Source organism: Oenanthe melanoleuca, chromosome 14 (genome assembly GCF_029582105.1).
Source record: "Oenanthe melanoleuca isolate GR-GAL-2019-014 chromosome 14, OMel1.0, whole genome shotgun sequence".
Taxonomy (NCBI): Eukaryota; Metazoa; Chordata; class Aves; order Passeriformes; family Muscicapidae; genus Oenanthe; species Oenanthe melanoleuca.
Genome location: NC_079348.1, coordinates 58,836 through 70,030, shown reverse-complemented (window position 1 = coordinate 70,030; position 11,195 = coordinate 58,836). Strand labels below are relative to the sequence as shown.

General features: G+C 71.6%; 4 protein-coding genes across 4 annotated transcripts; 2 read left to right on the top strand and 2 right to left on the bottom strand.

The window, feature by feature from the left end:
* Positions 1 to 548: 548 nt before the first annotated feature.
* Positions 549 to 2,875, bottom strand: AGFG2 (ArfGAP with FG repeats 2). Its single transcript, XM_056503178.1, is given in 10 exon segments — positions 549 to 802; positions 888 to 940; positions 1,022 to 1,081; positions 1,157 to 1,228; positions 1,458 to 1,571; positions 1,664 to 1,809; positions 1,811 to 1,969; positions 2,056 to 2,171; positions 2,252 to 2,345; positions 2,605 to 2,875. Coding segments are annotated over 10 exon segments (1,113 nt in total). The 5' UTR covers positions 2,841 to 2,875; the 3' UTR covers positions 549 to 739.
* A 427-nt stretch (positions 2,876 to 3,302) lies between these two features.
* LOC130259397 (basic proline-rich protein-like) lies at positions 3,303 to 8,263 on the bottom strand. Its single transcript, XM_056503654.1, has 8 exons — positions 8,176 to 8,263; positions 7,952 to 8,095; positions 7,217 to 7,367; positions 6,583 to 6,818; positions 5,594 to 6,430; positions 5,368 to 5,514; positions 4,540 to 5,050; positions 3,303 to 3,348 (listed from the first exon to the last, which is right to left on the bottom strand). The coding sequence occupies exons 3-8, from the start codon at positions 7,363 to 7,365 to the stop codon at positions 3,303 to 3,305; spliced, it is 1,926 nt and encodes a 641-aa protein (XP_056359629.1). The 5' UTR covers positions 7,366 to 7,367; positions 7,952 to 8,095; positions 8,176 to 8,263.
* Positions 8,073 to 9,757, top strand: LOC130259396 (sperm acrosome developmental regulator-like). Its single transcript, XM_056503653.1, has 4 exons — positions 8,073 to 8,795; positions 8,881 to 8,975; positions 9,154 to 9,202; positions 9,403 to 9,757. Exons 1-4 carry the CDS (start codon positions 8,073 to 8,075, stop codon positions 9,595 to 9,597), a joined length of 1,062 nt encoding a protein of 353 aa, XP_056359628.1. The 3' UTR covers positions 9,598 to 9,757.
* A 55-nt stretch (positions 9,758 to 9,812) lies between these two features.
* Positions 9,813 to 11,153, top strand: PPP1R35 (protein phosphatase 1 regulatory subunit 35). The gene is made up of 4 exons (XM_056503504.1): positions 9,813 to 10,083; positions 10,256 to 10,466; positions 10,745 to 10,857; positions 10,945 to 11,153. Exons 1-4 carry the CDS (start codon positions 9,895 to 9,897, stop codon positions 11,113 to 11,115), a joined length of 684 nt encoding a protein of 227 aa, XP_056359479.1. The 5' UTR covers positions 9,813 to 9,894; the 3' UTR covers positions 11,116 to 11,153.
* Positions 11,154 to 11,195: the final 42 nt, after the last annotated feature.

Below are 11,195 nucleotides of genomic sequence, written 5' to 3'. Positions count from 1 at the left end.
TACGGATGACCAAAATTTATTATAAGTAATTATAATTAAAGATATTATATTTAACTATTACATCGCCGTTATTCCAATTATTATAATAAGGATTTTGTTTCTAAGTGTGGAGATCCCCCTCAAAATCACACTTGGTACATCCCAGTCCCTCTGCTGCGGGTCACCGGCCGGGACCAAAACCTGGCCCGGGGGGGGGGCTCAGTCCTACCCGAGCCCCGCGGCGGGGTCTGGGGGTGTCCCCCGCCACCGGTGCCCCCGTTAACTGCCCCTCCCTCTCCCGGTGCCCCCGTTAACTGCCCCTCCCTCTCCCGGTGCCCCCGTTAACTCCCCTTTTCCCCCCCTCCACCGGAGCCCCCGTCCCAGTGCGGCGTTGGCGCCATCTTTGTTGAGGGCACGCCGCCATGGTTATGCCCTCAATCGTGAGGCCGCGGCCGCCATCTTGGCTGAGGGCACGTAGAGTACAATGGGGCCGCCATCTTTACTGAGGGCAAAGCCGTGAGGGGGGGAAATTTCAGCAAGATAAACTCGAGGGAGGCACCGAGACCGAAGCCGTTTCTATCGAATATATATTAGATATCACGATAAATCTCTCGGAACAAAAATAGAACGGTGGTCCCGGCGGAGGCGGGAGGAGCGGTGCACGGCCTGGGCCGCCACACGCAGCCGCGGGGGGCTCTGAGGGCTCCGAGGGCCGTGAGGGCTCCGAGGGCTCGGCCGAGCCCCTCACCCGCAGCCGCGGTCAGAGGAACGGGTTGGTGGTCGGGTGCCTGGTGCCGAACGGCGCTGCCGGGGTCGGGACCGTCTGGGGGGGGCACAAAGAGGGGTCAGCAGCAGAGAAAGGGGGTTCAGGAACCTCCCCCTCCTCACCCCCACCGTGCCCTCCTCACCACGAAGGGGTTGGTGGAAGCTTTGGCAACGTTGAACCCGCCGAAAGGCAAACCTGGGGGGTGAAACGGGGAGGGGTCACTGAGGGGCTTGGGTAGAGGTTGCCCCAATATTTAACACCCCCCCAAACTCTTACCATCAGCCTGGAAAGGGCTGGGGAACCCTCCAGGGGCAGGGGGCGAGGTGAAAGCAGCACCTAAAAAAGGGGATACAGAATTGGGGTCCCCCCAGACCCCACCCTGGGAACTGGGGGGGTCAGGGGGTCACTCACCGGGGCCGTTGCTCTGGAAGGGGTTGGTGGAGGGTCTGGGGGCCACGGGGGCCGTGAAGGGGTTGGTGTAGCCTGGGGGGGGCACAAGTGTCACCCCTAGGCCCACCCTCAGTTTTAGGGGTCCAAAGGAGGGGTGTGAAGCCCCCTCCCCAAAGCCCCAACAGGAATGGAGAGACCCTGACTCCTCTTGCCCATTCACCCCAGGTGTCCCAAAAGTATTGGGGGGCACCAAACCCCTCCCAAATCCCCCACAGGGCGACAAGAGCACCCCAAGAGTCCTGGGGGGGGGGTCTGAGGGTACCTGTGGTGGTGGGTGGGATGTGGAAGGGAGGCACGGCTCCCCCCAGCGCTGGCGCTCCAGGGCTGGTTCCAAAGGCAGTGAAGCTGGGGAAGGCAGAGCGGGCTGGGGCCGGGCCTGCCGAGGGGGCTGGGGTCACTCCCGGGCTCACCAGCACCCCCGTGCTCCGTGACCACGACCCTCCCAGCCCCGCGGAGCCCGCAGCTCACCGGGGAAAGCGGCGAAGGCGGGCGCCGGGGCGGGGCTGGCGAAGGGATCCCCCCCGATGTCTGCCAGCAGGTCGGTGCTGGCCTTTCGGGCCGGCTGGGGAGGGGGGTGGGCGGCCGGCCGGGGCTGGGGGGGCACCGCAGGGTCAGGGGGTGGCGCCCCCCGCCCTGGGCACCCCCAGAAGTGGGCGGGTCTCACCTGTGCCAGTGTCGCTGTGTCCCCACGCAGGGCGTGGGGGGGGCCCTGGCTCTGCTGCGGTACTTTGGGATTTCACTTGTTCTGGTTTCACTTGCTCTGGTGCCACGTACCTGCCGTGGGGAGGGCAGGGCAGAGCATTGGCCGAGCGGCGCTCGGGCTGTGCTGCCCGTGTCGGCGCCCCCGGCTCCCCCCGTACCATCGCTTCTTCTCGTACTTCTCCTGCAGGAACTCCTTCACCTTCTGCGGGTCCCGGGAGTCGGGCAGCAGCGAGTTCCGGGGGTCGAAGGTGCCGAGCCAGACCCGCCTGCAGGCCTGGGGGGGCCGGGGAGGGGACGTGGGGATGCGGGCAGGGTGGGCTGGAGAGGGCAGCGCCTCCGCAGCCCCGCCCTTACCTCATTGCCGTGCGCCTGCAGGAACAGCACCTCGGCCTCGCTGAAGGTCGTCATGGAGATGGACTTGACGCGGTGGGGGGGGTTCAGTCCCCGCCTGGGTGGGGATTCGGGGTGTCAGCGCCCCCCCCTGCGCCCGTAAACACCCGAAATGGAGCTTTTCTCTCAAAAAAGAGGCGCCCAAAAACACAAGCATGGGAAGCCACGTGCCGCGGCCCCGCCCCCTCCCGCTAAGCCCCGCCCCTATTTGGAGCAGCAAATCAACGGCGGCTCGAGGCTGCGTGGCCCCGCCCATCACACCCTGACCCCGCCTGCCCTCGGCCCCGTCCCCGCGCCCACGGCCCCGCCCCGCTCACAGCGCCCCAGAGCAGCCGGTGCACACGAAGCTGCCCACGCTGATGTCCACGTAGGTGACGCCGCGCTGGCCGCACTCGAAGCAGAGGCGGTTGGCGGGAACCGCGCTCACCAGCTCCCGCACCCGCCGGCACCAAACCTCGGCCTCCGCGTCCCGGCCCGCGCTGCCCCTGCGGGCAGCGGAGCCTCCGCCGGGCCCCGCGCCCGGCCCGGTGCCGCCGCCGCCGCCCGCCGCCATCTTCCCGCTGCGGCGGGGCCCCGCCCCTTCCGAGCGCGGCCGCTGATTGGATACACGCGAAGCCCCGCCCCTTCCGAGCGCGGCCGCTGATTGGATACACGCGAAGCCCCGCCCCTTCCGAGCGCGGCCGCTGATTGGATACACGCGAAGCCCCGCCCCTTCCGAGCGTCTCCGCTGATTGGATACGCGCGAAGCCCCGCCCCTTCCGAGCGCGGCCGCTGATTGGATACACGCGAAGCCCCGCCCCTTCCGAGCGTGTCCGCTGATTGGATACACGCGAAGCCCCGCCCCTTCCGAGCGTGTCCGCTGATTGGATACACGCGAAGCCCCGCCCCTTCCGAGCGTCTCCGCTGATTGGCCGCGCGCGGCGAGCAGCGCCCCCTGGCGGCCCGCGCTACGCGGCGCCTCTTCCCGCCCTTTCGGCCTGAGGGGACGCGCGGGCAGCGCCCCCGGTTTGGGGTTTCACGGAAAACCGGCGCTTTTCACCGCGGGAACGTCCCGCGTTCTCCTGCGGTGAGGGACGGGGCTCTGGGGGTCTTCACATCCCTGGCTCTTCCTGCCTTTTTCGTCCCCTCAGCGACTTCCCCCCTCATGGACACAGGGAAAAATTCCTCTTCCGAGGTAAAGGCTCCCTAATAAAACTTCACCATTATTGCCACTCCTCCAGCCCTTTTTGGGTTCTTTTTCCCCTCAAAAAAACCCACGCCTTCCTTCCCTCCTTCGAGTTGGTTTCCTACAATCTATTATTCCCTTTCATTTTAAGTCACTTCCTCGCAAATTCACCACTATCCCCCCCTCCCCAACCCCGTTCTCTCCCTCTGTCCGTGCTGTGAGGGGCTGTAGGGGGAGGGCCCCGAGCAGGCACTTTCCAGCTGCATCTCTCTTTAATAGTGCACAGAACCACATTACAAAACCCCCCCGTCCCCACGCCCCGCCCTCCCCCCCAAATCGGGGCCCCCCCGGACCCCGCGGGGACGAAGGCAATTCTGGTAACGGGGGGCTGGGGGGGCTGATGAGGCACAGAGGGCCTGGGGGGGGGGTCCCAGGAAAGGGTTGGGGGGTCCCTTCGCCCCCCTATTCCCCCCCCCCCCCCCCCAAAATCCCAGAGGAGATCCCCCCTCCCCTCTCACACCCCCCCCCTCCCCGCACTGGGGGCCCCCCACCCCAAAATCCAACACAACACCCCCCCCAGCCCCCCCACAGGCCGCACTGCGGACCCCCGGAGTGGAACCCCGACCCCCGGCCCCTGCTTGATGCACCCCCATAAATACCCCCCCATAAATACATTGCAAAGCGGTTACAGCACCCTCCCCTTCCGGGGGGCTGGACACCCCCAGGGACGGGGGAACCCCCGGGATTGGGGAGCTCGACCCCCCCCCCCCATTTTAGGGACCCCCCCAAAGTTCACAGGGGGAGCTGCACCCCGATACTGAGGATCCACACCCCCATTAGTGGAGGGGATTTAATCCCCCCTTAATTTGGGGCTCGAACTCTCCCCAACTTTCAGGGCTATTTTTTTCCTCCCCCATTTTTTGGGGTCCCTCCCTGTTACCCCGGGAGGGGTGGTCTCCATCCCCCCCCTTTGTGTTCGGAGCGTTTCCCCCCCCCAGGTTCGTTTTTGGGGGGGCTCAACATACCATAAATACCCCCCCCCGTTTCTCCCCAACCCGGCCCAGCCGCGTCGCCCCCCCCTCCCCACTTCAGGATCCCCCCTCCCCATTTTATCCTTAGGAGCCCCCCCAATGATTTCGGGGCCCCCCCCCCATTCCAGGGGCAGGATTTGGGGTGCTCCAGGCACCCCGGGGGGCGGGTCAGATGGCGGTGTCCCAGAGCACGGCGTGCGGCCGGCGGGCCGGGGGCGTGCCGGGGGGCGGCGGGGGCGGGGGCCGGCCCCCCTCGGGAGCGGGGGGACCCCCTTTCCAGGCGGGGGGGGCGGGCAGGGGGGGCAGGCTGTCCTGCTTGCACAGCCCCCCCCCCCCGCCCCCCCCGCGCCTTGATCTCGGTGCACACGCAGCGCTTTCGGTCGATCACCTCCTGCAGCTGCCCGTCCCGGGGCCGGGGGGGCGCGGCGGCGGCGGGGAAACCCCCCCCGGGGACCCCCCCGGAGAGGGGGCGCGAGGAGGGGGGAGCCCGTGGGAACGGGGGGGCCCCGGCCTGGCGCACCCCCGAGGTGGAGGCGGAGCGGCCCAGGCGGGGACCCCCGGGGAGCTCTGCGGGGGGAGGGGGGACGCGGGGTCAGGGGGACACAGGGCTGTCACCCCCAGTGTCCCCCCGAGACCCCCTGCCCCCCAAATGTCCCCGAGATGTCACCCCCAGTGTCCCCCCGAGACCCCCTGCCCCCCAAATGTCCCCGAGATGTCACCCCCAGTGTCCCCCCGAGACCCCCTGCCCCCCAAATGTCCCCGAGATGTCACCCCCAGTGTCCCCCCGAGACCCCCTGCCCCCCAAATGTCCCCGAGATGTCCCCCCTCCGGCATCCTCCTGTCACCTCCTGCCCCCCGTGCCCCTCCCGCCCCTCCGCACGTACCCGAGGGTCTCCCGCAGGCGGGGAAGGTCTGGCAGGGCAGGGGGGGTCCCGGCCGCCCCCGGGGCCCCTCGGCCCGGACCGGGATCCCCGAGGGGGGCGGAACCGAGCCGGCCCCCCCCCGCTCCTCCCGGGGGGGCTCCGGCGCCTCTGCCAAAAGGGAGGGGGGTGTAAGTCCCGCCCGCGGGGCGTGGCCTCCCGCAAGCCCCGCCCCGCCCCTGTCACTCACTCTCAGTCTCCTTCCCGCGCCGGGCCGAGGCTCCGCCCCCCCGGCGAAGGGGCGGGTCCTCCTCGCGGCCGAGGGCGGGGCCTGCCGAGGCCACGCCCCCGCGCAGGCTCTCGTAGGCGGGCGGGCGCTTCCCGGGGGGCGGGGCTTCGGCGGAGGGTGGGAGGGGCAGCGGCCCCAGCCCCGCCCCCCCGCGCTCGCGCCCCGCCCCTCCCGGCGCGTGGTGCGGGGGGAGGGGCGTGGAGTGGCTGCGCGCGCGCGCGGGGGGCGGGGCATCGCGGCGCGAGGGGAGGGGGAGGCGGGAGGCGGCCTCGGGGGGCGGGGCCAGCGGGGGTGGGCGGGGCGGCAGCAGGTTGGGGAAAGGCGGCGGGATGGGGGCGGGGCCGGAGAAAGGGGCGTGGCCGATGAAGGGGGCGCGGCCGGCGTGAGGGGCGTGTCCGGAGAAAGGGGCGTGTCCGGCGTAGGGGGCGTGGCCGGAGTGCAGCGCGGGGCCGCCGAAAGGGGCGTGGGCGGAGTGCGGGGCGTGTCCGTGGAAAGGGGCGTGTCCCGCGAAAGGGGCGTGTCCCGGCCCCTCCCCCGCGGGCAGGGGGCAGCTCATCTCCTCGTAAATGGCCTCGGGCTCCTCGGCGGGTGGGGGGGGGGCTCCGCCCGGCCCCGCCCGCCGCGGGTCGCCCCCCGGGACCCCCCGGGCGTCCCCCACCATCTCGATGTACACCGGCTCCTCCGCCTCGCCCTGCTCGGCCACGGGCGGCGGGGGGGCTCCGGCCGACAAACGGGTCTGGGGGCTGCGCGAGGGCTTCAGGGGGGGCGTCTGCCGCACGCAGCCCCCCCGGGGGGTGCCTGGGGAAGGGAGGGGTGTCAGGGGCCGGTACGCGCCCCCGCACATTCCCGGTGTCCCCTCCCTGCCACCCAAACCTCCCCGGGACCCCGCCCTTCTCCCCCAAAATCCCTGAGCCCGCCAGCCCCCCCCAAACCCCCCCAGCTGCACTCACCCCCTCTCTTGGCGGGCGGCGCCTCCAGGCCCCGGCCCTCGGGGGGCCCGGAGCGGGGCCCGGGGGGGCGCAGGGGCACCCCCGAGTCGGGGAGCCCCACGGCGTGGCAGGACAGCGAGCGCGGGGCCATGCCGGGGGCGCAGGGCCGGGGGCCGCGCTCCTGCGGCGCCGGCAGCGTCAGGAACCCCACACGCAGCGGGCGCCGCAGGGACCCCCCCTCCCGCGCCTTGGGGATCCTGGGGGGGCGACACAGGGGTCAGGGCGGCCCCGACATTTCTGGGGACGCCCCGACCCCCTCAGAGAGCCTCTGACTTCGCTGCTGCGGTGCAGGGCGGAACGGGGGCCCCTCATCTCTGGGGAGATCTGAGGTGCAGGAATTGGGCCAGGGGTCCCGGGGTCAGTCCCAGGAGGGCAGGGGGGCACTGGGGCTGGGGAGGGGCAGCGGTCCCAGCTTCCCCCAGGCGAGTTGGGGAGATTTCCAAGGGGTTGAGTGATCTCCCAGGGCGGACGCGAGGGATTCCCAGTGTCACCCCCAGAGTGGTCCAGGGTGCTCCCAGGGCTACTGGCTCCCCCCTGGAGTATCCCTGGGGGTTTCTGTGTCCCCCCCGCGGTGTCCCCCCCGCCGCCCCCTCACCCCTTGCGCGGCTCCTCCTCGCGGGGGCGCCACTCGGGGCGGCCCTTGCGCTGCAGCAGGCTCATGGCGGCCGCGGGGGGGCGCTCCTCGCCCAGGCGCAGCAGGGCGGCGGCGGCGGCGGCGAGCTCCGACCGCGGGGGGGCGCTCATGGCTGGGGGCGGGGCCTTTAGACCCCGCCCCCTGACCGGGGACCCCCCCCACCACCCCAACCACTGCCCCCCGCCCCCCGAATTCTGGTCCTGACACCCCCCCCACCCACCATCCCTCGCCCCTCCCGGAGCTCCACATGCCCCTGCCCACCGCGACCCCCAAACCCTAAACCCCCGCTGGAGCTCGGGTCCCGGTGTTCCCCCTCCCCAAACCCCCCGGACCCCCCAGGATCCCCTCCCCACCTGGACCGCGGCTCCCTCTGCCCTTCCCTCCACCTCAAGGGATCCCGGGGTCCCCCCGACCCCCGCCCGTCGGGGTCCCCCAGCCCCTCCGCGGTGATGCCGGCTGTCCCCAGACCCACCCGAGCGCCGCCGGACACCCGGTTCCCTCCGCTCACACCGGCGCTGGGGATCCCCCGAGCCCGTCCGCTCCCCCCCAGCACCCCCAGGCGACCCCTCCCCACCCGAACGCTGAAATCATCCCCAATCCTGGGGTCCCCCCATCACCCCCAGCCCCGCCCGGACACCGGGATGCTCCGAGCCCCCCCCGGCTCTCTCGGCCTCCTCCCACCCCGCCCCTCGTTACCTGTCGCTCTCTCGGGGGTCCCAGGGTTGGGGGGGGGGCGAATCCTGCGCCGCACCCCCCCCCCCCCGCCGCCGCCAGCACGGCCGGGCCCGGGCCGGGGGCTCACGGGGGGCGTTGGCCCATGGCGGGGGGTGGTCTAGCGGCCTGCGGGGGAGGGGCAGCGGGTGGTCACCGGGCGCGGGAGGGGCACCGGGCCCACCCCCATCCCTCCCCTCCGCCCTCACCGGCCGCTCCCGCCTCCCGCTCGCGCCGCTCCATTGGCGCTGACGCAGCGTCCGGGACGCGCCGCCGCCGCGATGGCGCCCCCTGGCGGCGCGGAGGACCGGCGGCACGAGCCGGGCGGTCACGTGGCTCTGGGGCGTGGCTGCCGCCGAGGGGGCGTGGCCGGGGGCGGCCCGGCAACACCTTAAAGAGCAACATCACTTCCGGTTCCCACTTCCGGGTGCTGCCGCCGTCGCCGCCGGTAACGGCTCCGGGCCGGCCCCACCATGTTCCTCCTCCTCCCGCCGCCGCCGCCCCCATGAGCCGCAAGAAAAGCGGCTTCGCCATCACCAGCGTCCGCGGCGGCAGCGGGAACGCGCCCGGCGATGCCTCCGGCGCCGCCACCGGTTCTTCGCCTTCCTCCTCCGGCAGCCCCAGCGGGTCCCGGTTCCGCCTCGTCCGCTTGCTGGCGCCCGGGGAGGTGCTGCGGCGGGGCCGCTGGCTGTGCCGCGATTTCTACGAGCGGGACGCGTCCCCGCGGGGCGGCGGGGGGCGGCTGCCGGTGTCGCTGGACGCGCCCCGCGCCGGGCCCGCCCCGCACCAGCCCCGCTCCCTCGGTGCCTTCGCGCAGCTCGTGCAGCAGGTGAGGGGGGAGGGGTCTCCGGGGAGGGGCGGGGCCTCCGTGACCACGCCCCCTCCCCGACGCCCCCTCCCCGCTTTGTTTACAGGCGCTGCCCCCCAAACCCCCCTCGCCACGCCCAGGGGGCGGGGCCGAGCTGAGCGCGCGCCTGGGATTGGCTGGCGAGGAGAGCGAGGACGAGGGGTGAGGCGGGGGGGCGGGGCCGGGCACGTGCGAGGGAGGGGCGCCATTCCCCTCCCCCACCCCGAAAAATGGGGAAAGAAACTCTGCCCCTCCCCCACGCACCCGAGGTGTCCAGCGTGGGGGAGGGGCGGTGTCCGTCTGTCCGTCTGACACCGTCCCTGTCTCCCTCCCGTGCCAGCACCGGGAGCGGCGCCAGCGCCATCGACAACAAGATTGAGAGGGCCATGGTGAGAGCCGGGGGTGTCAGGGGAGGGGGACCGGCCTGAAATGGGGTGGGGGGCTCGGGAATGGCAGCTGAGGGTCCTGGAAGGGAGAAGTTGGGGGCGTTGAGTTAGGGTTAACTAAGGGTCAGGGGGCTGTGGGAGCTGGATGTAGGAATGGGCGGAGATGGGGGGCTCTGGGGGTACCCTGACCCCTGTCCCTGCAGGACCTGGTGAAGTCCCACCTGCTGCTGGCGGTGCGGGAGGAGGTGGAGGCGCTGCGGGAGCAGATCCGGGAGCTGAGCGAGCGGCGGGCGGCGCTGGAGAGGGAGAACCTCCTGCTGCGGGCACTCGCCACCCCACAGCAGCTGGCCCGCCTGCTGTCCCTGAAGCCCCCCGGGCCGCCCCCCGCGCCGCCCTGAGCCCGGGGGTCGCACGAGAGTCTCAGGGGCGGGCAGGGGGCTCCACGCTCGCTGCACCACTGCTGCTTCACTGCGAGGGAGGGAGGGAGTGCCGCTCAGCTCTCTCACCCTTCCTGCGCTATTTGGGGCCTTTTTTAATAAACCCGCGATTTTTACAGCACGGGGGAGGGGCCGTGGTAATTTTGGAGAAAAACTCGGGTGGATTTGGGGTTCGGGGAGGGGCGGGACTCGAACCCGCGGCCAACGAGGCGCAGCCGGGGGCGCCATGTTGGGAAGGGCGAGACCAACGGGGGCGCCATGTTGGGAAGGGAAGCGACAGGGTGGTGGCGGCTCCGCCATGTTTGTGAGGTCAGTTTTGGGGCGTGGCCATCACCGGAAGTGGCCCTGACTTCCGGCGCCATGAAGCCGCGCGCGGGCCCGGTGCCGCCGCCGCCGCCGCCCGGGGGGATCCTGAGGCGGGGGGGGCGCGAGGGGAGCAACCGTCAGGTGGGGGAGGGGAGAACCCCAAAACACCGGGGGTGCAGAACGGGACACCTCAAACCCCAGTGCACCGGGGAGCGGCGGGCGGTGACACCCCCCTGAAATGCTCGGGGGGAAACACGGGACACCCCAAAACTGGGCCGGGCCGGTTTGGGGACCCCGGTTCTCCCGTTCCCAGGTGCGTTTCGCGCCCGGTCCCGCGCTCCAGGCTGAGGAAGAGGAGGATGAGGAGGGGGCGCTCCCCACGCTGGCGACCCCCACCCTGCACAGCAGCCGGGGGGGGCCGTGGGGGGCGCCCCCCGAACCGTTCGACGCCCCCCGGGCCGCGGCCGCGCTCCTGGGCAGCTCGTTCGCCGCTCGCAGCGCCATGGGCGGGGCGGCGGCAGCAGGTCAGCGGGGACCGAGGGGTCACCGAGGGGTCAGCGGGGACGGAGGGGTCACCGAGGGGTCAGTGCGGGATGGAGGGGTCACCGAGGGGTCAGTGCGGGATGGAGGGGTCACCTAGGGGTCAGTGGGGGACGGAGGGGTCACCGAGGGGTCAGTGCGGGATGGAGGGGTCACCGAGGGGTCAGTGCGGGATGGAGGGGTCAGTGCGGGATGGGAGGGGTCAGCGCTGGCCTGAGGGGTCAGTGCAGCCCCGTTTTTCCCCCAAATTCCCCATTTTCAGCCATGAACGTGCCCCAAACCCAGCGGCTCTTCCGGGGCCTGGTCAGCCTGGCCGTGCCCCCCCCGCCGGGACCCCGCAGGGGCGTCCAGACCCCCCACACACCCACCCCCCAGGTGAGACCCCACCCCAAATCCCAAATCCCCCCCCCCCAGGTGAGACCCCCCACCCCAAATGCCACCCCTTCCTTGCTGTCCCCGCAGGTGCCCGGGCCGCAGCTGGGGGCGCTGGCAGGGGAGGGGGCTGTCGCCAGGGGGGTGGGCTGGCCCTGGCTGCCCCCCCCCGCCCCCCCCGAGCCCCCCCGGGCGCTGCCCCGCCCCCCCGGAGCCACCTTCGCCATGTTCCAGAAGCTGCAGCAGTGGGGGGGGCATTGAGACCCTCCCCCCCACAAAAAAAAAAAAAAAAAAAAAAATCCCCGTTTTTTTCACCAAAATAATAAAGTTATTTCTGTTTT

What these genes read in the sequence shown, in the direction of transcription:
- LOC130259397 (XM_056503654.1), bottom strand. Translation starts at nt 7,365, where the DNA reads ATGAGCGCCCCCCCGCGGTCGGAGCTCGCCGCCGCCGCCGCCGCCCTG. An exon ending in GCCGCCCGCCAAGAGAGGGG is followed by an intron (nt 6,431 to 6,582) that starts GTGAGTGCAGCT and finishes TCCCTTCCCCAG; the next exon opens with GCACCCCCCGGGGGGGCTGC. An exon ending in GCGCGGGAAGGAGACTGAGA is followed by an intron (nt 5,515 to 5,593) that starts GTGAGTGACAGG and finishes CCCTTTTGGCAG; the next exon opens with AGGCGCCGGAGCCCCCCCGG.
- LOC130259396 (XM_056503653.1), top strand. Translation starts at nt 8,073, where the DNA reads ATGGCGGGGGGTGGTCTAGCGGCCTGCGGGGGAGGGGCAGCGGGTGGT. An exon ending in GAGGAGAGCGAGGACGAGGG is followed by an intron (nt 8,976 to 9,153) that starts GTGAGGCGGGGG and finishes CTCCCGTGCCAG; the next exon opens with CACCGGGAGCGGCGCCAGCG. An exon ending in ACAAGATTGAGAGGGCCATG is followed by an intron (nt 9,203 to 9,402) that starts GTGAGAGCCGGG and finishes CTGTCCCTGCAG; the next exon opens with GACCTGGTGAAGTCCCACCT.
- PPP1R35 (XM_056503504.1), top strand. Translation starts at nt 9,895, where the DNA reads ATGTTGGGAAGGGAAGCGACAGGGTGGTGGCGGCTCCGCCATGTTTGT. An exon ending in GCGAGGGGAGCAACCGTCAG is followed by an intron (nt 10,084 to 10,255) that starts GTGGGGGAGGGG and finishes TCCCGTTCCCAG; the next exon opens with GTGCGTTTCGCGCCCGGTCC. An exon ending in CCCACACACCCACCCCCCAG is followed by an intron (nt 10,858 to 10,944) that starts GTGAGACCCCAC and finishes CTGTCCCCGCAG; the next exon opens with GTGCCCGGGCCGCAGCTGGG.